At 48.7% G+C, this 27,559-nt stretch overlaps 1 protein-coding gene across 1 annotated transcript in view; it reads right to left on the bottom strand.

Annotated features, from left to right (window-relative positions):
• The window catches only part of ptc (protein patched), a 29,691-nt gene extending 21,235 nt beyond the window's left edge, over positions 1-8,456 (bottom strand). The window contains exons 1-2 of the mRNA XM_089542042.1: positions 8,009-8,456; positions 168-718 (exon numbers count right to left, since the gene is read on the bottom strand). Coding sequence (XP_089398168.1) covers positions 168-718; positions 8,009-8,110 — 653 coding nt within the window. The 5' untranslated portion in view covers positions 8,111-8,456. The remainder of the gene's footprint in view (positions 1-167; positions 719-8,008) is intronic.
• Between the last annotated feature and the right edge of the window lie 19,103 nt (positions 8,457-27,559).

The following is a 27,559-nucleotide window of genomic DNA, read 5'->3' as shown; positions in this document are numbered from 1 at the left end:
ACTAATGAAGCAGTAAAGCTAATATCTCGTTACCTCAGGTGGAGGCACATCAAAAGAAAAAGGGACTTGTGATAACTGTGATTTTAATGAGTGCCACCTGCCCATCGGTAACACACTGTCCTCCGGGAGTCAAGAAGACGTGAACATAGTAAGGATGTCCCACTCACGGGATGCGAACAGGAAACTCCGGCCCCAGCAGCTTCGATCCCTCCCAGAAGCAGTCAAGAGGAGTCACTATAACACAGGGCACAAGCTTCTCGAGCATGGCGTCAACGTAGTTCTCATCAAATGTGGGGAAGTTGGGTGCATAGCACAAGTCCTTAAGACGCCACGTCAGCTCAAACATGTCCACCGTGACTTGAGTGGCACGCGACAGGGCATCCAGATGTGACAGCAGCGCCTCGGGCCGTCGCAGGAGGTCGCGGCCCGCGGGTGCCGTCTGTATCACAAGCTGGCTGCTCGTGCCCGCGCCCTCCCCAAGGTTGGCACGCACGTACGCTTGTTCCCGCTCAAGACGACCCCCGCGTTGGACCCACAGGTTGTGAACGTCCGTCTCGACGTGCGCCGACTTGAGTCCCACGCAGAAGGTGGCGAGCACCAGGAGACCAACAAAGAGTACCTTGCCCGCGTTGCGGTCGATGAAGCGACCCAGTTGTACGAGCTGCCCCTGCAGCTGGCCACGCACCAGCAGCGACCAACGGCCACCACTGGCGCGACCCTGCATGCAATATAACATGACATGTCAAAGCTTGTTCCTTTTAACAGAAAAGTGCACTGTCAGGCTTATTGGTAAGACACAATAGAAATGGAAATAATGCAAATAGACATGACACAGCTAGGCAAAGATACGGACAGGTCTAGCACTCGTCCTGTCCAATGTCTTGCCTGGATTCTTGCCTCTCTGCACTATTTCCATTTCCCTCAAAAGGAAGCACTGCTTGGTACATCGTAAATAAGAAAGGCCTAATCCGCCTTTTACACAAGAAAACGTGCCCTCGGGGGAGCGGCAAAGATCCGTCTGCTACGGGTTGAAAACAAACGCGTGTGGGAGACGCAGGCACGATCGAGTGCCGCAAGGAGCCAGCTGTGCCTACAAAGTGGCAAGCATGTGCCATCTGTCGCATCTGTCGCATGCGCCTGTCACAAATATGAATTACGCATGCTCAGTAGGAGCTGGCGGTTTTCTCTTCAACCAGCGGATCACGAGGAGAAGAGGCGCGCATGTGCAGAGTGGCCATGTGAAAAAGGCGGATTGCTTCTCAGCCCAAACTTTACACAAAGGTGACATTTAGTGGTGGGTTTCGACAAATACCAACTTCGCAAATGTACTTGCCTGGTTCACCCCTATAAATTGAAATACACTGCTGCCTTACAATAGGAAAGGACAATGACAGCACTTGCCGATAGCAAGGAAAACACCACATTCATGAAGAAAAAGAAAAGTGACACTGGCACCCCAACAGCAGTGAAATGTTACACTTTAGGTGCTTCAGCAACTCCTTACGTTTATTCCAGAAAAAAGAGCAGAGCACCACAGATGAAGTGTTATAGTGCCTATGTGCACAACTGGAGAGCTAAAAGGAAGATATCAGGAAGATATAAATCTGCTACCTGTCTCTGCAAGCAATGCAAACAGCTGGTAGAGTTAAAACATATTGACAGTCTAAAACTGCACCATGGATTATAACCTCACCTCAGCCCCCTTAACAACCAAGCATGTGGGCAATTCTACACTTTGTGTGTATCCAAATATGGCCAGTGCATAAAGCCACCACATTCCAACACTTTGCAGCAGAAAAACGGAGGAGTACATTAGCTTCTGAGCCATATAACAATGGGGATAATGTGTATACTGGCAGTGACAGACGACTTCTTCAAGGCAATAACATCTGCTCTGGTGACAATTATTTTTCCAAACAACTGCATGTTAACTCTCCTTCTGAGATACCTCCCTTGTAGGTAAATTGGAGGTATTTAATGTGGTGCGGACGAAGCCTAACAGATAAATGATAAAGAAACTGGCATCATTTCTGATCAACTAAATCAATTTTCTATCAATTTTCTCATGGCCATTTTCAATCGATCTTGTAACTATTTGAAACCTCGGCCTTCCATATCCATTATAATGGTGTTGAAAACTGACCCCCCGCAATTATATCCCCATTCATCAAAACAGAAAGCTCTTGCTAACACTGAAGAGCTCGTTAGGGAATGATTTTATTTTGTGCCACAGATGCTGTTACAAATTTGTGCCCAAAAATTAGGCTTGCTGCAACAATACTGTTCAAAACTGTTTAGTTTCTTTGTTGCAAGATTTTTGTGCTTTGCATTAAATTACTCATCACAGAAATGTCACCCCACGCAGTGTTAAAAAGAACAGAATATCAGGTAATACTTGGCTTAGCTACATTCACAAGATTTCTTCTTTTAGCGATAGCCACATTTCTGATATTTAAATGGCACTCCATCAATCCAGACTCATTTCATACTGTTGTTCATAGTTCCTTACTAATCTAGCAAGAGCTTGAAGTCTCAGTCGAGTGAGACGGGGCCCTGTCATGCACATTGTTTCAGTCTATGTGAGTGACAGCACACCAGCAAATACGAGAAAGCAGCCCTACAACACTCACAGAAACATGCCAGAAATTGCCCCACAGATGTCGGCTGTAGGCTGAATGCCGACTTTTAGCATTCCTATATGTGCATATTTTTGTCGGCTCAATGCCTAAACTGCATATATGGGTCAAAATGCTTGGCCAGTTCAGCAGTACATATACCTACTATCATAAGTTTACGGAACACGAATTTGGTGATGAAATTTAATTTCACTGCATCCAGGACATACTTCAGATTTCATTGTGCGCAGGGTAATTTACACTCGGATTCAGGCTGCATGCATATTCCAGTCTGCAGTTTTATGCCTGACATTTCGTTGGCAAGCACGTAACTTGCATCGAAGCCCCAGGCCATGCGGCCACCATGCGCTTGCCACTAACTGCCCGAGAGTAATTAATTAGTTGAGCAGGAATGTCATTTACGCTCCCATGTTTTCCATGACAGAGTTGAGCCAATTTTTCTCACCCAAGCAATGTGCAGCAATATAGCCCTAGATAAACACTCAATGTGGTGGGACTTTACAAAAAAAAAAATGAAATATAAAGTGTACTAGCCCGTGCAAACCGTGCCACGCACAACCACAACGCTGGCGACAGTGCTGCAAACACAAACCAAGCCACAAGCACGATCGCGTCCGAGGTTCACTACTAAATTTCGAAGGCTACTAAGCCATACCGCTGCACCAGTGCCGGGCATCGCCTTGCTTTCAAGTGTGACGCGTGAATTGCGCTACACGCAAGACTAAAAGATTTTAGAGTTTTAACACTGCCGTGCACTAAACATGGTAACTACGACCGTACAGCCAATGTGGCTAGGTGTGCATGGCAATGTATTTGATGTAGAGCTGTGCTAAAACTCTATAATGCGTAGGAAACACCATAACTCAAGAGTGGTATCTTTGCACTTCAGTTGCACATTTAAAGGCAACACTATAACTGCTATAACCTCCATAAGAACGGCTGCGCTGCAATGAAAGGTGAACAACCAGCGCAGCTACAAAACTTAAATGCCCAGTTAACAGGCACCATACCAGTGTTGTCAAGAAATATGGACACCAAGTATTTAGCTGCATGTTTTTATCCATGGAACGGTGCGTATGCAGTACATTAATTAGTATGCAAGTGGATAATCACATAGAATTTGCCCACGCTCAATAAAGTAATTTAAAATGAACTGATGTGTTTCGGTTTAAGAGCCGATAGGTAATTATGACTGCAAAATTGAGTTTAGGCCACGTGAGGTGCAGAAAATTGCGACATATATCGCTGTTTTAATTTCCTACAGTCTTAACACCAGTCTGCCAAAAGTACCGAAATGAAACGAATAAATAAGCAGCTAAAATGTCGCTGTTTCTGTGCACGACATGTGAACAGCACTCAGAGGTGAAGTCCTGAACAGAACTCAGCTATGACATCAGAGTCACTATCTGGCTGTTGAAATCAAAACAGCAAAAATTAAGGAATATTTAACTAATGTAAGTGTACTCCAAGAGGAGATTTACGTGTATTATCACAGGAGTGAGAAGGCCGCTTTGCGCTGTGAATTCGAAGGCATAGCGTTTTCTACAGAACACTACATAACTACAGAATTAAAAAATAAACATACGTCGTGCAAAACAATGTGGGCACATTGCGGGTTAATGGGATACGGTGGCTGCAGCTGGCAAAGGACAGGGTTAACTGGAGAGACATGGGAGAGGCCTTTGCCCTTCAGTGGGCATAGTCAGGCTGATGATGATGACATGTAGGGGTTGGACTTTTCGGTTTTTATTTTTAGAAAATTCGGCAGACTTCTTTTAAGAGTTCATTTCAAAACGCAGTTTTCAGTTTTTTTTTCGGCGAATATCATTTACTAGGGACTTTCTTTTTAATGCGAGAGCATTATACGGCTCTGTCGAGTCAGCAAAAAGAGTCCGCAATTTTGTCCGCACGATTACGTCGCTCTGTGAAGATAAATGGGTGAAAGTGTGATTGTGACAGATAGTGTGTGATAAAATGTTGCCGTGGGAAAAATTTGGTTGATGAGGTTAATTAGTGAATTAATTAAACGCATAAAAACGCGGAAAATGCACTTAGACGTCAAAATCACCATGGACGTCGATATAGTACATAGACGTCCGAACAGCCACGGACGTCGATATCAAGACCTACTGAACTACAGACCTGCACATTTGGTACTGCTCCAGCGCGCATGTTCTAGTTCATGCCTTTTGCCGCTAGGGAAAGACACCTACGGGAAGCGTGGCGCTACATTATACCTGTTGAACAAGATGGCCTCCTCCATCATTTTATTTCAAAGAAGGCAGTTTCGTCGTTTGTCCACGTAATCATTAACATCCATTTATCTATGCTTAGCACGGTGGTGCTGACGAAAAGAAAGCGGATAAAAAGAAAGACGTTTTTTGTACTCATACAGAGCGAAAAAACTTGTTATTGTGGATATTTTTATCGTTGATGTTAAGATAGCAGAAGAAGACGAAACAAATGTATTAAATATCTTGCGCAAATTGGCAAACGATGATGATGATGACAGCAGACGAACAGGTCAACCGAGCGCCCTCAACGGCCAATAAGCTAACGAAAGTTGGCGCACGCTCCTCCATAGGACCCCGCCAAATGTGCAGGTCTGTAGTTCAGTAGGTCTTGGTCGATATATGTCGACGTTTTGCTTTCGCATTGCACCAATGCGGGTAGCCGCAGTGATCTCGAAGTTCTTTTTTGTTTTTTTCCAGTGATGTGACAGAACCGCTGAACAAAAATGCAAGTTGATTTCAAAAGGTGGTTGCCATGTTATCACTGGGCTGTTGATCAAGAGCGTGGGAGAAATCGCGTGCTGAAGACGGCGATGGAACTGCCGCAGAATCGTTGCGGTAGCTACTTATGCACGATTTCGAGCGCGTTTACATGCGATGAGAAACGTGCTTAAGCGAGTGACTGCTTTAAAAGTATGACAACGAACAGCGCTACGCTAGCTGACGACGTAGAACAGCCCCGTACATCGTGTCCCAGTCTGCAGCGACAGGTAAGCGGAGAGACACACGCCCCGCTCGCACACCTTGCATTTCTCTCTTTTGACTAATTCCTACTTGAGTGACAGTACATGCAGGGCGCATGTAAAGCATAGTGGTCTTTTTCAATTAAAACAAAGTTTCAAAAACGGAATTCGGCGTACTTTACTCGTTTAAACTGAAAAGTCCAACCCCTATATTTATATGGAGCCAAGGCGTCATATAGTTACAAAACGAATTCGCCAGCTAAACTGCACCGCGGCCAGCCCACACAAGAAACTTAGTACACAGATTCGTATTCCGGTCCGTGCACGTGTCGGCTTACGGTTACGCAACTTCCGCGCTTGCGCGTGTGTGGGCAGCGCGCGGACCAGGCTGACCGCCGAGCGGCTCCGGAAAGGCGGGACCACACACATAGTGCCGCCTTCACACGAAGGCCTTCGGCCAACACAGAGCCGCCTATGAGCAAATACGCGCCGTGAATGCAAACACAAAACGAAGCCATCGTTCAGAAGTCAGCGTCATACATGGTTTCGCTAGCCGGAACTTTCACTTCGATGACGGAAGCGAGCCTGCTCCAGAGCCGGAGCATCTGGCACAAATCCCATCGCGCTCAAAAGACGAACCGCTCGCTCTTTCTCCCTTCCCCTCATTACGGCCATCGTACTATCACTGGTCCCGCGCCGCCCCAAAGGCGCGCAATATTTGAAAACGCGCTTATTGCGAGAGTGGACCAAAGAACAGGCCGAGACGCCGTGGCAAGCGCCGTTTTCCAGGCTTCCAAGAGCACGCCACGCTCAACAGAGACGTCACCGAAGACGCCACGGCAAAGGGGCAGTACCGAAGGCGGCCGGCCAGCTCCCGCGAGGGGGGTTATGGGGGGGGGGGGGGGGGGGGGGGGGCGGCTTCTTCGAAGAAGAGGGGGTGCGGGGACCACCCGCGCCGAGGAATCCATCTTGGGGGCCCCTTGCGCGCCTTCCCCCATAAATAAAATTGGGGACGCCTGACCCCCGCGGGGGGAGGGGGGCCTCCCCAAAGGAGGGGCCGGCTGCCGCCGCTGTCAGCCCGCGAGACGTGTTCATCCGCCAGCTGCGCTGCTGCTCGATTTGTTGCGGGCCGCAGCGTGCGGCGGGGCCACCGCAGCGGTCTCTGGAATTGTCTTGCACTAAACAACAATGCTGACTCGTTCCTGGTGCTCCGAACCCGAAGTCAACGCGCCATAAAGTTCCCCGCCTGTCTTCTCACAGCGTGATACCGGAGCATGTGCTAGCTAGGCGGTCCCGCAATAATAATAATAAGAAAAAAACGCACCGCGCGTAAGCACGGGCAGCAATACACGCAAGCGTCGTAGTAAACTGCAGCCCGAAGGAGAGCGACACGAGAGCAGCCCAAGTATAATTTCGCCGTCGGCACCGCACGCTAATAGTCGATGTCAGTCAGAATATATTTGCTCGCAAAGGACGACGGAGGCGCTGGGTGAGACTTTGAAAGAGAAAAAGTACCACACAACGTGACAGCAGTGCATAAAACGAGGTCAGAGAAAACCAGACCCGAGCACGCGGTAAAAGATGCCGCGAGCCGCTCACCGCGGAAGCGGTCGTGAGTGTGCACTACTACGCGACTCGGCCGCTGCGGGCAAGCGTGGACCGATAAGGTTCGCGATGCGGTTCCGGCGCGCTCGACAAAGCTTTCGGTTTGGGTTAAACTCGCGGATTTCAGTGCGAAATTGGCACACTGTAAACTGCTCGTGCTATTTCGTTATCAGAGAACGCGAAGACGTGTACTACATTTCAGCTAACGTTTATGTTAGCCCCGCCGCGGTGGCTCAGTGGTTACCGCGTTCGGCTGCTGACCCGAAAGACGCGGGTTCGATCCCGGCCGCGGCGGCTGAATTTCGATGAAGGCGAAATTCTAGAGGCCCGTGTGCTGTGCGATGTCAGTGCACGTTAAAGAACGAAATTTCCGGAGCCCTTCACTACGGCGGCCCTCATAGCCTGAGTTGCTTCGGGACGTTAAATTCCAACAAACCGAACGATTTCAGCTAACGCATAGGTGCAATGCGATTAGCGACCGTCAAAGGCGGCAAGGGTGCGTACACGTGCAAGTTAGCAGCAAGAACGAATGAACTGACAGCCTATGTCGAACACTGATGCAGGCACCGTCCGACTGGTCGGCTTATACGCGCGAAGTCCAGGTATTCAGAAGCCACTGGGCCTCTCCGCAGAAAGCGGACCGCCGGGACGGCAAAAAGCAATTACAATGCGTTGCGTTTGACCGGCCAGGAAGCCAGCTTCCGCAGCTGGGTGCACATTTAAGTGCCCTCGCTATTACTGCTGCCTGTCATGAGAAGTGGGCCTATGTTTCTCCACGGCCTAGCAACCTTACCTTCTCAATCTGCCGAAGCGCTGTGCGAGCATCCGTCCAACTCGTCCGCGTCAGAAGCCCAAGATCGTGCCTCCTGCAATACGACGATGACCTGGGGCTCATCTCGCCCAGCTCAAAAGTGTCCGACGCTCGCCGATGGTCGACATCGTTGCGCGACGGCGCCAGGTTTCAAGTTTTGCATCGAACACAACGTGACGATCTTTTCCGGACGCGAGACCGAGAGAGAAGCCAAAAGCCGCGAGCCACAAAAGCGCACGCAGACACCACCACCACACAAACACACGAGGAGGGTAATACTGTTCTTCGACGGACGACTGCCGATGTATCCGGAAAATGTGCACTGCGCGCAGGACAACACGGCGGCCGAGAAGCCGCCTGCTCCTCGACCCCGAGAATTTCAACCGACAGCCATCTCTATTACAAAACCACACACGCTCACACGAGTGCCGAGCGGCGCCGCCGCTGTCCAGAAGAGCGCCACTGTAGCCATCACGTGACAGCTTTCAGGCTACGCTATTGGTTCCCGGTCGCCTAGAGACGATGAAGAAAGGAGGTGGGCAGGAGGTTCTTTTTGTGCCGGCTTCCTCGTTGCTCCCCTGCTCCGGCGAGCGAGGACCTTTTTGCACTTTGTGCTTTTCTCCCGCGCGGACCACACAGCGAGATGAAGTTTTCATAATCGCACGCTCGAAGATGCGGATTAGGAGAGGAGGCCGCTTTTATGGATCGGCTCTTTCGGAAAAGAAAGATGTTTCTCGGACGTGTCAGGAGACGCGGTGTACGCAACAGGCGAGGGTGCGGGCAAGCAAGCGCGCCAGCGAATCGCCCGTGGGCACCTCTAGCGTGCTGCCCGCAATCGCCGCGCCGCTGACTCCCCGCAACAATGGCCGGGGTCCCCTTTTCTGTTCCACTTCTTTGAGTCCATTCTCCGCCGAGTCTTACTGCTCGTAAATGCTTGACTTTGCTCCCACCTGCTCGGGGCTACAGAGGGAGACGTCTTCATCAGGCAGCGCTGGGGGGAAGCGGCGGTGCGGGCACGCACGTATGACGGCGGTAATTGAAGCCTAAGGCTAAAGAAGTCGGGGAAATTAAGCTGCGTGCCTGAGAAGAAAAGGTAGGATCGTACGATGAGACACTAAGCGGTGAAGGTTTTAATGAGGATGGCGGCAAGCTAATGTCGTACATTACTTTTTGTTCATTTTTCAAGTCGAGTTTTTCTTTTTTTGCAGCAGCAGCAGCCTAGGGTTCATGTGTACCAACCGCAACATTAAATTCACCCATAGCTATCTTGGTACTGTATTCTGTACAATAGGGACTATTAGAATAGGGTGACGCTATCGGTTAGGGGGCATACAGGAAACAAAATGGGGGGCAGGCAGGCACAGTACAATAACTGGAGGGAGGGGCGTTATTGTCCTGCGCACTGCCCCCCCCCCCCCCCCCCCCCCCCAACCGCTATTCCTCAATGCCACTAAACGATAATGTCACCCTATTCTAAAAGTCTCCATTAGCTTACCCCACTGTTTTTCTGTCCAGCTCCACACAATTATCTGGAGCGCGTGCGCCTCACATGTAGCATTGCTGCGTAAACAATTTATACTGTGGTAAAAGCGGCTTGCTCTGGTCGTACAGTTATAAGCACCTCTGATTTATTAGGGCTTCGGAGAACTGTGATAAAGAGCCTACAACGTGAGCTGAACTACCCGATGACGTCTGCTTGGGAAAATGACAAAGCACGCCCTAGGGATATGTTTCTTTGCGAGCAAAATGACCATCGTTTACGGTTCATTTTCGGGCTGCCTTTGCAGTGCCACGAACGCCCGCACTCGGTGGTTCGCTCTGCAGGTGAGATTTCGTCGACTCTGCGTTTGTTCTACTCTTGAAAATGTGTGCTCAGATCTACCAGTTTCTGCTCCCTTGCCAGATGCTAACACTGGAAACGAAAATAAGGGTAGAAAAAACTGACAATAGTTGTGTTTGAAATCCATAAATGACGCCTTTATTAGCTAATCCCCAAAATGGACACAAGGGCGGCCCAATTTTTTAAGCAAATCGCACCGCCATACAAATATAAAGTTTCTTTTTTTTTACCCGGTGGCGCCATCTTATGCGAGGTACCGTTATCACTCTTCTTCACAGCGGCGGGCGTCGTGGGGCTTTTCGCAGCCTTGCGTGTGGGTGGCGGCATTGCGCCGTGCGGGGGTTTCGGTTTCGAAAGGCGTAGCGGTCCAGTACGTCCTCTGTGCGCCCAGCAGGTGCGTGACAGCAGCAGCGCGCACACTGCTGCCCCCCTCGCTCCATGACGTGCCTTTTTGGCGCGCGCTGCTGCTGCTCCGAGGCGAGTTCGGTGAAGGACTAGCAGCGGCGCGCGTCGGTGAGCGTTGCGCGGTCGGAATGGCGGTGGTCTGGCGTCCCCCCCCCCCCCCCCTCCCTTTCCTGAGGGTGGAGGGGGGGGGGGTGAAACGAAGCATGGCCGCCACGGACCACCCGCGTCGGGGCAGGCATCCAGACCGGTCACGGGCTTCCTTCCCCCTGCAAACTCTCGCCCCCCCCAACGGCTTGTCGCGCGCGCCTGTCTTCATCGCGCTGGTGCAGGAGATGCCGCCGCAGGGCGCATTGTTTTGGGACAGCCCCCCGCCCCCCTACCCCCTGTCTCTAGCGCGCGCCGCCGCCGGCCGGGGCTGACGGTCGCGCCCTCTCCTGACGGGGCTAGAGGCGTTTCAATTTGTCCGTGCCTTGGTCCGTGCCAAGGAACGAAGAGAAAGGAGTTTTTCTGACTACTACTAGGCGGCGGTTTTGGCGGCTTCTCCAAAAAGCGCCGAGCGCGCGCGTTTCCTTGTCGTCCGCTAGCACCTGCGCGCTGCGTACTTACAACGCGAGGATGAAAAAAATGTATTTGTGAAGGCCGCGGCGACTACGCGCGCCGGTTGAGAGCGTTTTCGCACGGTTTGAAGCACGCGGTCTTTCGCACGGTAGAATTAAGGGCTGTCCCTTGTTCTCTCCGCTCGTGACAGTGCGAAGCTACGAGAATGTACTGCGACGGAGCTTCCCCGACACGGACACACACGCGGCACTCGCGCGGGAAACAACACGGCGCCGTTTGACGGGCATGAGAATACAGTGGCACACTTTATAATGCGCTCAAGAGTGCGGGAGAGGGATAGCAGACAAGACGGAGGTCAAGAATAAACTTTTCATATCTTCCTTGGTTTGGCGAGCGAATGGCATACAAGGGTTCAGCTTTTGAAGAGACCTCGAAATGAACTTTCGGTCAGTGGCCTGCCGAGAGTTAACCTCAGTTCTGGAGAAGGACTGCAGATTGGGCAAGTTGGTGTCGATTCATAATGGTAGTTCAACAGCGCAAACACACACAGACCAAGAAGAGACAAGACACACAAACCAGCGCTGAACTTACAACTGATTAGGAAGAAGCACGTCATAATATACACTCACGAAAAAAACAGCGCACATGCGCAATGTCGACAAACTCCTAGTGCTGGTAATAGGTAAAACCGCTTTAAAAGCGCGTGTGCATCCGCGGAACAGCTACTCACTATGTAGCATATTTATTTCTCGAAGAGACAATGTGACAGATGGCGTACTCACGCACCCTTTGTCTTTCCTGATAATATGAAAGGCTTCAGCTACTTCTCTAGTGCGCTGGTCAGAATGAACAAACAACACGTCAGTGTCACCGAAAAACGGCGTGCATTTGCATGTGGAGCATTTTTCATTTGTTGTTGTTGTTGTTGCAATATACCATCGCTGGAACTATATAGTGGGTCATTTCATGCGAAACGAACCACACTTCGCGCTCGGTGCGTGCCGATTTCTTCAAAGAAATTTCTAGCGCTTCATTGTACTCTCAGAAGTCAACTCCCGAATATCTTTGGCGAAAAAAAATTTGCGGGCAGGTGGTTGCGCTTTGAACTTTGTGGACGAGTGCAAAGCTAGATCTCATCTCAGAATTCACTAAAGAAATCCATGCTTTTCCTAACACCCTATATTTCTTTTTCTGAATGGGCCTCTAAAATTTCGACTCCATCGAAATTCGACCGCTTCGGTCGTTGTTCGATCCCGGCCGCCGCGGTCGAAATTCTACAAGCCCGTGTACTGTGCGATGTCAGTGCACGTTAAAGAACCCCAGGTGGTCGAAATTTCCGGAGCCCTTCACTACGGCGTCCCTCATAGCCTGAGTTTCTTTGGGACGTTAAACCCCCATTAACCGTACACCATATTCAGTTATTACTTCCTATCAAGCCGCAAAAGCACATACGTATTTTAGTAATTCTGCGCAAAACGAAAATTGGTTTTTGAGGAAATGAAATGGCACAGTAATTGTCTCGCATATGTCGGTGGGCACCCGAACTGCGCCGTAAGGGAAGGGGGAAGGTGGGCGCGAAAGGAGAAAGAGGTGCCGTAGTGGAGGGCTCCGGAATAATTTAGGCCATCTGAGGATCCTGATAGTGCACTAACATACTCAAGTAGCACTTGTTGCGGGGCTAGTCGGTGCATAGTTGTACGTGCAAATGTTAGCGCAAATTACGAGCCATTCGCAAGAAAGGTGGACAGTTGTCAGTAGCGCGTTTTCTTGTCGACCTTTCTTGTGAATGTCTCGTAATTTTAGCGAACATTTGCTCGTAGAACTCTGCGCTAACATCACACAGCGCCTTTCGCGTTTCGCCTCCATCGAAACGCGGCTGCAGCAGCCGGGTTCGAACCCGGGATCTCCGGCTCAGTAGACGAGCGCCCTAACCACTGATCCACCACGGTTGTTGTGCAAAATGTGCCATCTTTGCAGCTTGTGAAAAAAAAAATTGAATGCAGCATCTTTTCTTGCCATAAGGACAATTATTCGTAGACTATCAGGGCATGTAACCATGAGCTAATTGTTAAAAATGTTCCAACTCAAATATGACGCAAACTAAAAAAAATCTCAAAAATTGCGAAAAAAAATGCGTTTTGACAATTTTTTTCACAACCAGGTAGGCGAATTACAAATATAAAAATTACATTTTCCATAGGCGACGTTGCTGGCATTTCACTGGGAGCAATTTTTAGGCGGAAAAAAAAATTATAAAGTTCAGCTCCAACTGCTGTTATCGATATACTAGCAGTACCAAGACAGCGGTGTGCGCCTAAAAGTTCGAAAAATGCTTTGGCATATCTGTCGGTCATGAAAAAAAAATGTTTACCACGAAATGTGTGCATTACGAACGGACTGATTGCATTCGACAATGGTAATCTGAAAAACAAGCACTTACAACGCAATATTTCAAAACGGCAGTAAACAATATAAGAAAAATTCACATGCGACTCCTAATTCTGTTGCATGTTTTGAATGGGATAGCATTAGCAACTGTCGAGGCCTCTACCACAACTGACGCCACTTCCGGTCTAGTGACATCACTTCCTTCCTGCCAGCAGGCGAATTTTATGCAAAAACACATTTGTGCTGGGCGATGTACCCCAGCAGTTCGAAATTAATCCGGAGCTTTTCACTATACCGACTCTGCCATAGACCCATGTGTAGCTTTGCGGCATTATCTGTAAAGAATAACACATGTCGGCCAATACAATAATTGAGTAACAGAGACGGCGGGACTCCAGTCAGAATTAAGATAGATTATTATGGCCAACATTTATTTCCGCGTGTGAAACGTGTATGATTGGTTTATTGGTTTGGTTTATTGGGGTTTAAGGTCCCAAAGCGACTGAGGCTATGAGAGACGCCGTAGTGAAGGGCTCCGGAAATTTCGACCACCTGGGGTTCTTTAACGTGCACTGACATCGCACAGCACACGGGCCTCTAGAATTTCGCCTTCATCGAAATTCAGCTGCCACGGCCGGGTCGAACCCGCGTCTTTCGGGTCAGCAGCCGAGCGCCGTAACCACTGAGCCACCGCGGCGAGGCGCAACGTGTATGAGACAAGCAGCCTAGTTGTAGTTATTTGTAACTGTGAACGAGGTCAACAGGATCTTTTTGTTCACTCAAATAGAAAGGAAGGAAACTGACTAGTACAGCCTTTGTCAAAGGCTCATTTTCACTGCCAGCGTTCCAAATCGCTCCTGAATCGGGCAACTCTCGCAGGGCTTAATGCGGCGGGTCGTGCATTCCCACTGCACGCGTTGGAAGTAAACACATTGGGCTTTATATTTGCGTCGAAGACATCACTTTCAAGCACACTTCACTTAAAACGCACTTCTTAAAGAAAAAACGAAAAAGATTAACATAATCAATAGTTCGACGAAAATACGTCTGGTCAGGTATTGAGTTAAACGAAAAAGAATACGGTCACTGACCAAGTCAAGAAATTTTAGACGTTTCGGAACCTCGTACGGGTTCCTTGATCAAGAAACCCGTACTAGGTTCCGAAACGTCTAAAATTTCTTGACTTGGTCAGTGACCGTATTCTTTTTCGTTTAAAAAAGATTAAACAAAGTGTCCATTTAGGGAAAGGAAACAGAGATGGATAGAACAAGGGAAGCTCAGAAAAAAAAAACCATTTTTGTAACAGTTGCACATTTTGAGCCGATACTCTCCCTGGACCTTCCGAAACGATAGCCTCGATAAGCGAACACAAGCACCAAAAAATGTTGCGTCACCACTGGGTTCCTTCCAGGGTTCCTTCGAATCGAGATCAAAGCGCCCGAGAACACAGCCTTCACTGTATAGCATCGTTAGGCGAATGAAATAGTTGTACGCTTCTCCGTATACCATATCTCCTTCGAACCAAACGATCAGATGCTTTCATGCGTGTTACGGTTCTTTTTTTGTTCTTTCGATGCAGCCGAATGCAATGGCTTGGTGCAGGTCAGGCCGGCTGGAATCGAACTCTCGCATTGTGATGATGATGACGGTGTTGATGTTTGTCTAGCGCATAATTTGCTCTGCGGATAACCATCAAAGCAGCGCGCGCAGTCGAGACGGGTCTTTGTCCTGAACAGGAGTTCGGTGAAATCACTGTCGATAACCACGGGCGATGTCTTATCTCAAGTCTATAACTAGGACCGTGTCTTGTTTTGCCGAGCGCGTCGTCCTTGATTGTACGGTGGTAGCGTCAGGACGCTGATCGCGTTTCAGCGTGGACGACAACGCCCCTACGCGGCTATATTTGAGGCCGCCCTGCGGAAGCGTGGGTGGTCTCCGGACGAGCGTCAGATCCAAGCAACGAATGCTGTTGCGCGACGCCGCAGGACTTCCCACGTTGTTTATGTGCATTTGGAGGCAGCAATTCGCAAAGGAATTTCGCTTCAACGCAACAAAACAGCCGATATCCTATTCAGAGTATAACAGCGCGGAAAAGAGAGGACGAACCAAGAACCACACAACACGCGCCCTCAGATAAGGTCAGTTCTTTTCTTAACTTACGCTTTCTGGTATACACAAAAATAACAGAGAACTACAACAGCTTCTATAATCAATACCTCAGCAGAGATGCGAGTTACTTTTTTGCGGAATCTCAGGTGTAGTTGAGTGTCTTGGTACCAGTTATGGAAAGGAAACTGAATGTCAAATCATGCTCATCTGTAATGTTCAGCCGAATTTAATTGATATTGCATAGGACAATGAAACGGTTCGCAAATTTAAGCATGAATGCTGTAATTTCATATCAATGTCTGCATGATTTTGTAATGCGCGGTCTTGCGATCTTTTCCTTTGTTCTCTTTTTCTTATTCCCATCTTGGACAGAGCATGCTGGTGTTACTTCTCTTCAGTGCTTGCCTTTAAATTTATTGACCAACCATTTTTTTTACTTTGCTTTGTTTTCCGCTAAGCGCTGTTACATTAAGTTTTCACCTGTGCATTTAGTACAATATTCCGGATAATGTCCCTTGTTCTTCTGTAACTGTTACTGCGGACAGCGACTGCTGACGCTCCACTGTTGCTGCACCGTCGGCGTCCTCTGAGGCCAAGGCCTAGTCAGGAGGACATGTTCCTTCCTTTCGCCCTGCCTCAAGGGGCAAGAAGTTTCTATTACCTCAATAAATAAACAAACAAAAACACACTTTGTCTTGGCAGCAAGGGTATAAGTGTATGCAGGTGTTTAATAACGTTCAGTTGAAACTCAGCGCTCGCGCTGTCTAGTTCTTTGTTCGTCCTCGTTGTCGCGCTGTGTCTGGATCGTAACCAATTGCCGAGCCTTCTGTTCATCCTCTTCAGACCTGCCGGGCAGAAGTTCAGTTTGTCATCCTTGACCGAAATACATTAACAAGAAACACGCGCACAAAACATTCCAAACATTTAACGGAATTTATATTTCATTGTGGCTCATTTAGGTATTCTGATTTGATTTGACTTTAGGGGGTTTAATCTTTGACTTTAGGGGGTTTAAGCGACTCAGGCTATGAGGGACGCCATAGTGAAGTGCTCTGGAAATTTCGACCACCCGGGGTTCTTTAACGTGCACTGACATCGCACAGTACACGGGCCTCTAGAATTTCGCCTTCATCAAATTCGACCGCCGCGGCCGGGATCGAACCCGCGTCTTTCTTGTCAGTAGCCTAGCGCCATAACCACTGAGACACCGCGGCGGCATACGTCAAGAATGTATAACGAACTCGCCCGTTTAGCAGTAATATCGGTTTATTAAATCTATGACCATCATTTCATGCGTATAGGAAAATTACATTTCTCTATAAGAGCCGACTGCGAATAAACGAGCTCCATATCTCAGCTAACAGGGGCTATAATTATTAAGCCATAGCCTCCGATATCGGGCATGAAGGCAGGGTTCGCTATTCTAGGCTGAACCCTGTGTCGACTGTTCGAAAGCTATAGTCGAAAACTTAAGAACAGGTTCAGTTCGTTTCGAATAATTTTGAGCATTCTCCATTTGAGTCGTCAAGTCAACCGATCAGAAGGGTATTGGATTAGCGACGCTGTTTGAAAATGTCGAATATTCGCAGATCCCTATGCATAACTGGCGCGCTTTGAAAAAAAACACCTCATAAAACAGACGTAAATCGTAATCATGATATAGCGAACGTGTGTGTGGCTTGTTGGTATTGATTTTTATCATGAAACAATCGCCTCAAGGAAAGAAGAACACATTCAAACAGGAAATATTATTTCTCGGTATCTGTATGGCTTCCAAAATCGTGCGTATGCGCGCACCATTCTCAGATCGGCGCAATGAAATTTCGCTGAACTATTCTCTCGACAAATGACCGCGGTATAAGGAAAGCATAAACGCATACATTAGGGCTCGTTCATTTTGGATCGAGCAGCGCACGATTACAGAGACATCAGAAGAAAATGCAGTGAATTTATTTTCAAAAAGCGCTTCCAAGGCATACGCATGCATCGCACTATTCGTGCCCAGACCAGGATGAATTTTTATTTAACTGCAAAGTTTCTGTGGAAGCTGTTTAACTCTCATTTGTAGCCGTTTTGGCTGCGCTTGGGTGGATGCCAATGAGTAATTACTACCTTATTACATGCAATTATGCTGTGGATGATGTGCCCCTCAGGCGTGCCCTCGATGGAGATGTGATTCAGTCTTGGCCGCGAGACTTTGCAGAAAAGAGTGGGTGTGGTCGTCTGACACTATGTACGCGTTATTTACAAAATCATTTACGAATCGACGAGGGTGGCCGCTACAAACTAGGCATAACTCGCTGCTGACGAAACCCCATCTGCCTTGCCTTAGCTAGCGCTGAGCTTGGCTGTTCCTCGTCCTCCGGACCAGGGCCATCGCCACTCCTGACCCTGACTGCGGTTTTTTTTTTAGTTTTTTTTTCCAAGACCGCTGTTCCCTTCTGAAACTGTTGACCATCAGCGAATCGCAGATTACTTAGGTATTCTCCGTTAACTCTTATCCCCAACAGTTACCAATCCAGGCCTCGGAATACCTCCTGTAAACAGGCCGTGAATAGCATTGGCGAGTTCGTGCCTCCCTGTCTGACACCCCTTTCTCATTGGAATTTTATTGCTGCCTTTATGGAGGACTATAGCGGTAGGTGTGCTGTCGTTTTAGATATATTACAGAATTTTCACGTAAGGCTCTTCTCTATACCCTGATTCTGCAATACCTGCATGACCGCTGAGGTTTTCATTGAGTCAAATGCTTTCTCGTAATCAATGAAGGCTATATACACGTTTGAAGTTACAGAAATTTCGAGTCCAATGAATGGAACTGGTGATGATTTGTATTGATGAGGGTGGCAAGGAGCCGAGCTCGAACAGCGGCGACAGCTGTAACGACGAAGGGATTTAAAGGTACTCTGGAAGATAATCAGATGTAGAGTTTGAGAGTCTGGTACAAAAAAAAAAGTAATGTCGGATGCAACTCAAGATTGTAGCGGCGAATGCACCTCAAAAAAGGCCCTCCAGCCAATGGCGTCGACTGGTTCTCGTGACTTTACGGTTAATCCTTGAGTAAAACGGTTAATCCTGTAGCGTGAACTCGCGAGTGCAGGTGCCTCCGTGAAATGGGATTAATTGCCATGTCTTGAGACCGGTCGACGCCACTGGCTGGACGGCCGCCCTTGAGAGGTACTCGCCGCTGCAATCTCGAATTGAATACCGCTTTCGTGTAAGCGCCGCACCCAGCCAAACTCAGGGGGAAAAAAAAGTGGTGCCCGAAGCTGAGTGTATACAGTATATGGCGAAGAAGATGGTTTGGTTTGGTTTGATTTAGGGGTTTAACGTCCCAAAGCGACTCACTATGAGGGACGCCGTAGTGAAGGGCTCCGGAAATTTCGACCACCTGGAGTTCTTCGCTCCCACCGCGAAGGAGGGAGTGAAAGAAGAGGTGCTATGATGGAGGACTCCGGAATAATTTCGGCCACCTGGGGATCTTTAACGTGCACTGATATCGCACAGAAAAAGGGGGCTTTGTGCACCTCGCCTCCATCGAAACGCGGCCGCCGCGGCCGGGTTCGAATCCGGGTACTTCAGCTCAGTAGCCGGAAAGAATATGTGCTCCGCTGTGGTAAAGGGATATATCTTTAAAGTGAAAAAAAGGGAGGAGAGTTAGTCTATATCGCCATGTGGGAGAGAGGAAGGGTAAAGACATGGAGAGGGTGAAGATGATAGGTTTTGGTTTGGTTTGGTTTGGTTTGGTTTATTGGGGTTTAACGCCCCAAGGCAACTCAGGCTATGAGAGACGCCGTAGTGAAGGGCTGCGGAAATTTCGACCACCTGGGGTTCTTTAACGTGCACTGACATCGCACAGTACACGGACCTCTAGAATTTCGCCTTCATCGAAATTCAGCCGCCGCGGTCGGGATCGAACCCGCGTCTTTCGGGACCGCAGCCGAGCGCCGTAACCACTGAGCCACCGCGGCGGCGTGATGATAGGTTTTGATGACAGAATGGAGCCAACAGTACACACGCAATGCCCAGCGAAGTGCACGCGATCCTCAAACACACAGTAGGCTGCGATGGCGGGAGCCCAGAACAACGTCGCATAAAAACTGCAGCACCGGTCGCGCTACACAGCGAGTTTGTCCAATTTCTTACCGGATGCTTAAGACAGCCTGATACGGGATAAGAGCCCAGCCATTCAAGCCCAGCCGTTGCTAATTCCTTCCGCATGCCGAGAGCGCAAGCAGGGGCTTCAGTACCATAGCTAAGCTAGAGCTTTTCTTCGCCAGCGAAGTACGTGGTCAATTTGCAAGATATGGGAGTTTACAGGTTTCTATTGGTGAAGATGTAGTTTTGCACAAATTATGCTATTTCTTTTCCTGTTTTCCACGGGGCAGTAGTAGATTGTAGCAACGCTCGTCGAAAGGTTGAGACACTGTTCTGCGCTGCTGTTTTTGTCATTTACTGGCTGATGCGTGTTTGTTTTTTGTCACCCATTAAAAATATCAAGCCGCTGATTACCAACACAAGCGTGCCTCTGCAAGGCACTTTTCTCTCGAGCGAACGAAGATAAGAGCTCTCCCCTTAGAAGCTTCCCATCGGAAAACTGCGCAGCAAATAATCACGGGGCGTGGTTGGCTCACACTACTTCCCACGCGACGATTAATCGCTTTATTGAAAATTAACCGCGATTAAAGCATTAATCGCCTAAGTGGGAAACATTAATCGGCCGATCTCTGGCTTCTGCACTCTGCTTACTCGCGACATTCTTTCGAGGCTTGCTTGGCTTGAAACGCAGGTTATCGCTGAACCGTGTCATGCAACCCCGCCGCGGCGGCCGCGTTTCGATGGAGGCGTAGCGCAACAAAGGCGCCCGTGTGCTGTGCGATTTCAGTGCAAGTTATAGATCCCCAGGTGGTCGAAATTATTCCGGAGCCCTCCACTACGACACCTCTTCCTTTCTTCCTTCCTTTCTCTAGAGAGTGCCGAGTGGTTGTTCGCGAACATGGTGATTAGCATGTCCGATTCTTCCTCCTCATCTGTGAAATGCTTCTTGCGCTCACACCAAATATTTCGGACAGCCGTAGAAAATCAGTCGGGTGTACCCGAAATTCGAAATTCCCGCGATGTTTTTGGGAGTTCAGCGCCACGCAGATTGTGGTGGCAGCGGTGCAAACTAGAAGCGTTTGTACAGATTTCCTGTGCTTGCCTTTAACTGTTTCAGGCAATATGCAACCACTTGAGTACATTCAGAACTCGCTGCTTTTTCTGGGTGTGTGCTATACTTCTTTAGTGTGATACAAATTAAGATAACAGCATTGGTTAACACTGGTCCGCGGTCCGCGGCGTCCTGTATTTTCCGCTAGCAAATCACAACAGTAAAAGAAATCAGCTTTTTATTATGCGAAGCATACTACTTTAGCTACCACTTCAGCCCTTCACCGTGGTTATGCGCCTCCAAATCACGTGATACATGACGTCACACCACGTGACACGATGACGTCACGACAGTAGAGAAACGGGGGCCCACCTCGCGCCGTCGCTGTGGTTGTGCGCCTCCAAATCACGTGACACGACGTCACACCACGTGACACGATGACGTCACAACAGTGGAGAAACGGGGGCCCACCTCGCGCCGTCGCTGTGGTTGTGCCCTCCAAATCACGTGATACATGACGTCACACCACGTGACTTGATGACGTCACGACAGTGGAGAAACGGGGGCCCACCTCGCGCCGTCGCTGTGGTTGTGCGCCTCCAAATTACGCGACACGATGATGCTTCGCATTCTCCAGGCTTAACCAAGTTAAGCCTCAGCCATTTTTGTTTGACTTTATTAAACAAGCCAGCTATCAAAATTCTACACCTTATATTTTTCGTGTGATTAGCTTCTTGTTTAAATAACAAGAAATCTTTTAACAACGGACGGCTTTTTGTCGTGGAGGAATTCTGTGCGGCGATCCTGAATGTGGGCGCTGCTTCACTGCAGGCTTTAATTGTGCCCGACTATAGACGTGTGCGTGCGTGTGCCGAAGGTGCTTGCAGCGGCCACTAAAGGACGTTTGTTTTGCGGCCACAGGAGCGGTGCGGAGCAGTTCTCTATTAGCGCTCCTTCATGTGCATTCATCATTATAGCTAATGAAGGCATGACAGGAGCACGTCGCGCACATGGACTCCGACTGAAGGCCGTGTGCCGCGGGAGACGCTGTATGATCACGGCTTGGAGCTCGTTAACGATTTCAGGCGCGCTGCCCAGTTGGCATGACCATAAAATTTCGCAAATAAATAAATAAATAAATAAATAAATAAATAAACAAGACAAAAAAAACAAGAAAAGCCACAGGAATGCCAAGGGTCTGTGCCTAATGCAAATACCACGGTGGGTCCCCGGCGGCAACTCTCTCAAACCAGCATTCCATGGTCGTTGCAAGACGCTGATTTCATGGCTGTTCGCTGTGTACTTTCGTGTTAGTGGTCTTTTCTCTTAACCTACCTTTAATGTTGGTTTATGGGGTTTTAACGTCCCAAAGCGACTCAGGCTATGAGGGACACCGTAGTGAAGGGAAGTGAAAGAAAATTTCGACTACCTGGATTTCTTTACGTGCACTGACATCGCACAGGACACGGGCCTCTAGGATTTCGCCTCCATCGAAATTCGACCGCCGCGGCCGTGATCGAACCCGCGTCTTTCGGGTCAGCAGCCGAGTGCCATAACCTCTGAGCCTCTGCGGCGGCTACCTTTAATGGGTTGATATTGAAAATGCTGGCGTATGTGGGAGTAGCCGGCTGCTCTTTTTGTTTTGCGTTTACCGAAGTAGATTCGTTGCTTGTCGTTTGTTCCTCGTCAATCTCTATTAGAAGATCTCTATTAGAAGGGAGAGAGTAGAGGCTTGGGACAAGCAGGAGAGCGTGACTCGCGGTACCTCCGCCGTTTGAACAAAGAGCGTCAATGTGTTGAAATTGATGGCTCACTTCAATGTGCGCTTCCCAGTAACAAAGCATAGGTGACAGTTGGCTCAGATTGGAAGACATTTTATTCGGACCACAAAAACCAAAAAACATGGTGGTGTGGACAAGGGTGCCAGGTCATGGGACACGGCACAAAATTCATGCGTGTTGCTTCGTATTCATAAAGAGAATTTATTGAGGACGATGAACAATAGGGCATGCTTTGAAACTATGATGCCATTTTGATGATGTAGTTCAGACCAGGCACAAACAAAATTTCTTGCCATTACATACCACATGCGGAAAAATTGCTGGCGGTTTATTTATTTATTTATTTACAATACCCCTAAGAGCGGGGGAGGGGGGGGGGGTGCGATACAAGCATGAAGATATGGCACAGGCGATTGAAACAAAATACACGTAATAACGAAGTAGGAAATAAAGCTAGTAATGTACACAAATAACACAACAAACAAGGCAGAATAAAATACTTAGTAAATTTATTTATTTATTTATTTTATTTATTGGTACAACTGTCAATCCCATATGGGATTATAACAGGAAGGGCATAAGTTGAACAGTCTAAAGCACAATAAGGCAAGCAAGCATAATACAAAGGTAAACACAGCGTTGTGGGGGTAAGATGTTTAACAAGAAACTCAAGAATAGAAGTAAAGGGGTATAAACTTTCAAATGGACGGAACAGAAAACAGTAATCATGGAACAGAACAGACACTGGAAGCCAATGAATCAATATTTTAAAAATAATAGGCAAAAATGGAAGGTAATGCAACGGAAGAACATATAGGAAAGCACACACAATGAACACGATTTGTGCCTGACTGGAAGGCGGGTACATATGAAAAGTACGTCAAGCATTTATTCCGAACCCAGTTGGTGTTCGACGAGGGCTACAAAGGTATTTAATGATGAGCAGCTTGTGATGGTTGGGTCAAGGGTATTCCATTCGCGTATGGTTAGTGGGAAGAATGAGTGTTTAAAGCAGTTGGTCCGGAAAGTGTACTCGTTTAAAGTATGAGAGTGCTTATGGCGTGTGGGCCTGGTATCTGCACATAATACAAAAAGACTACCAAATCTGTTAGTCCATGGTTTGCTTTAACGAATGCTGAAACGATTGTAGGTTAACCTCAGTAACTATGTGTGATGGCAAGTTATTCCAATCTAATATAGTGCGAGGAATGAATGATTTCGCGTAGAGCGATGAACGGCATGTTATGCGTTTTATTTTGTTATCGTGGTCGCGGCGAGGAAAGACTGCAGGGTGTGGCAAAAAGAAGTCGTCGTGGAGGGTGGGATGGTGATACAGTTTGTGAAGTAAGGTTAGGCGAGCGAAATGGCGTCGACATGATAGTGGTTCCAACTCGGCACGTTGTTTTAATGCTGTGACACTGGTGAAGCGTGAATAATCTGAAAAGATGAAGCGAACAGCACGGTTTTGCAGGGATTCAATGTTGTTTATGATGTATGCTTGTTGAGGGTCCCAAATGGCGGAAGCATACTCAACTTTCGGGCGGATTAGCGTGATGTAAGAAAGTTTTTTTAAGTGTGAAGGCGCGTGTTTGAGATTACGCCTAAGGCCGAGTGCGCGATTTGCTGATGCTAAGATTGTGTTAATATGGCAATGCCAAGTTAGGTCAGACTGAAAGTGAACTCCTAGGTACTTGTAAGTTGTTGTAAGTTCTACTCTATCGTTATTGAGGAAGTAGGCTGTAGGAATTCGAGTGGAACGGTTAGTAAACGATATTAACTTTGTTTTAGATGCATTTAGAGACATTAGCCAGGAGGAACACCAAGCCGTTACAGAAGATCAGTTTGAAGGGAATGGCGGTCGGTTTCATTAGTAATATTACGATATATTACACAATCATCCGCGAATAACCTAATTTGAGACGATACACACTTGGGTAGATCGTTAATAAAAATTAAAAAAAGCAGAGGGCCAAGTACACTTCCCTGGGGGGCTCCAGATGTTACGGGGACAGAAGACGAGTTAAAGCTGTTGACAGAGGTGAATTGTTTTCTAATATAGAGGAATTGTTTTATCCATGAAGTAACGTTGGGATGGAGATTTAAGTTTGTCAATTTGGTTAGGAGCCTGTGATGGGGAACGCGATTAGAAGCTTTTGAATAGTCTAAAAATACTGCGTCGACCTGTAAGCCAGCTCCTACTGCGGAAAATATGTCGTTATCCCGTGCATAGCTAAGCACGGGATATTGAGCGAAAGCAGGTTTTTGCAGGTGGACGCCAACGCCGCGTGCATGAAAGCGAGATTGAGGTATCCACTGATCCAGGGAGCCAGTTCGCCTTCCTTTCGTCAAATTCCGGGAGACCAAGGAGTTCCGCGTCCTTGGCCTCTTCACACACCACCAACGCAGGGTCGACACCACCCTGGCCAAACTTCGCACGGTGGGAGACCAGGTGGGCCGCACGGTCCGCCGGGTCTCCAACAAGCGGGGCGGATTACGAAGCAAGGATGCACTGCGGCTTGCCCATGCTTTCGTAACGAGTAGAATCCTCTACTCAACTCCCTACTTGCACCTGCGCTAGCACGATGGTGACCAACTGGAGGTCATCCTGCGGAAAGTCATCAAGCGGGCTCTCGACCTTCCGGTCGCCACGTCCAACCAGAGACTTCTGGCCTTGGGAGTAGTGAACACATTCCGGGAGCTTCGAGAAACCCACCTATAGTCAACCAATGCGCGCGTCTTGCACAGACCTCGTCCGGTCGCCGCCTCTTGAACCGGATGCACATCAAACACGACTACCACTTTGAGGAAAGGGAGAGAGTGCCAGAACCCTGGAGACGTGCCCTCCGGGCCCGACCCCTTCCCCGCAACATGTCCAGAGAAGACCATAGCGGTCATCGCCAGGCGCGCGCGGAAGCGTTGGCGTGATACTATGGTCACCAACAACGCATTTGTTACGTGAACGTTGCCAGCCCACACCACGGGGGGTGGTACACAGCCGCAATCGTACACAGCACAAACACAGTTAACGGGCTCACTTTCAAAGCCTACAGCGCAACACACGCGCAGGAGATTGCCATTGCTCTGGTTCTCACTAATCCCGAAACACATCATCGACTCGCGAGGGGCCTGTCAGAACTATAAGCTGGGATGGGCCTCCCGCTTCAAGAACTATTAGCTGGGATGGGCCTCCCGCTTGTCTGGCGCATACTGCAGTATAGTTGCCGGTACGAAGATCCAACTCCACAACCTGATTTGTGCCTTTTCAGGGATCCTTTAAGTCTGCAATTTACACCCTCAGTTGAATAAGGTTGTGAATTCGAGGCGCGCGGTGACCTGCGGCATCGCCTCCGAGATTACCCGCACAACGAGCGCGTGATCTCGGAGACCATGGCTGCAGTGACGAGCCCACACTGTGCACCCGGCACGCACCTCGCGCCTCGGTCAACCTTCGTCATAGGAAGCAAAAAGCAAAAAGCAAAAGAACGCCATGTAGTCCAAATTAATCCGGAGCCAACTTACGCCATTATCGCTTGGCGGCCACGGCAACCGAGACGGCCGCGTTTCGATGGGGGTGAAACACAAAAGGCGCCCGTGTGCTGTGCGATGTCAGTTACTGCGGCTTTAATTTCCCGATAACCAATCACGCGTTGCCTAAGCAAGGACGGTAACAGCTACGGGACCCCCGGTGAACGAAGCTAAAACAATTCGTCTTTTGCCGGCCGCTCGGAAACTGCAGCATCTTCAATGGACATCTGATCTGCAGCCGGCGGAAACGACGTCATGTAACTCGAGGTAAATTTCCTTTTGCGAAACCAACGTAGGCAGTACGCGTGTGGTGTCCAGGAAATCTAATCGGTGGGGCTCAGTCGGTCGAGGGCAATCAAGTCGGGCAGAGAAACACATTCTATCTATTATGGCCACTGCCACTGGGTTTCGTCGACGCCCAGCCGAGAACGCTTCCGAAGCTCTCTTTCTTCACGCAACCTAAGCTCCCCTCCCCCTTACCATCTCCAACTCGATCCCTCTTTCTCTCTTTGTCATACAAAAACTATGCAGCATTCAGCAAACTACAGCGGTCAGAGCTGGATTCTTTGCAAAACTGGCCGTGCAGAAACTATACACTTGTAGACGCACTAGGCGTTCGCATAGCCATCGCTAACGTCGCCCATCACGCCACCGCACTTGTGAACGTGATCCTTTTGTCGACCTTTCCTCCCCCTATTACTGCTACTACTGCACTACTAGTGCGTGGTTCTGCTCGCGGTACTGTGTGTGTATATATAGTAATACACCGAGTGCACGATTCAACGCGGAGAGAAACACGCCGCTAGCTAAGCCCTTGGCCCGGAATGGCCTGGTCTAGTTGAGCCGTCCTTATGCGCTGCCCTAACGCGCACGCAAATTAAAGCAACCCACAGTGAAGAAGTGGCGGCGGTTATCTACGGCAGCAATTACCTACAGCAAAGTATAGACGGAGTGAGCGACGCGACCCCCACCTATATAAGCTGGCCCCGCCCCCAGCTAAGAGGCCCGCTTCTGTTAAGAGCCAAATGACGAGATTTATGTCCACACGGCGTTTCTTGCAGCCCGTTTTTCTCTTTTTTTTTTTTTTTGCTTTCGTTAGCGCATAGCTGCGTGCGTGCTTTTGTGTTAGCGCGCTTCTGTGGCGACGCTTAATTCGCTACGCAAGAAGATAAAAAGAAACGCTGAAACAAGAACAACGCTAAAGAGAAATCAAAAAGCAGGAGTGACGCGGGCGAACGCAACGAAAGCGAGGGCGAGAGGCACGGCAGGCATGCTTTCTTTCTTTTTCTTTTTTCGGCATGCTTGAGAATCGCGCTCGTTCTTGCTCTACACCGCAAGAAACTTCACCTTAGATGAGAAGTGGGTAAAACGGACGAATGGACGGGCAGAGAGACAGCATCTCTTCCATTCCAATTCGCAGCGTTGAAAGCGAACCGCTTATGACTAAACCACAACCCATCGCTTGTCGTGCGTTACTGAGTCTGCTATTCACATCATACCGCGAATCACATCAAGCGACGTGGGCGAACGTGTGGAAAACGCGATCGGCGTCCTGATAGAAACGTGCACTTTACCTTTCAGTGGATCTCATAGCTTAAATGTTAATTCTTTAAATTCAAGTTTCTTTCCAAGACCAGCGATTCGGAAGAGCTTCAAGGCCACCCCTCGTTTGCGCGCAACAGTCGAGTTGTGCTCCATTCAGCGCTCACTATCTATGCTTTAGACAGAGAGGAGGACACTTCTGTAATTTAAGCTTCACTTTGTTTAATTTATTTGAT

This window comes from Amblyomma mixtum, chromosome 1 (assembly GCF_055824585.1).
Source record: "Amblyomma mixtum isolate Tamu chromosome 1, ASM5582458v1, whole genome shotgun sequence".
Lineage (NCBI taxonomy): Eukaryota > Metazoa > Arthropoda > Arachnida > Ixodida > Ixodidae > Amblyomma > Amblyomma mixtum.
The sequence above is the reverse complement of the archived record's forward strand: the minus strand, read 5'-3'. Positions and strand labels throughout refer to the sequence as shown.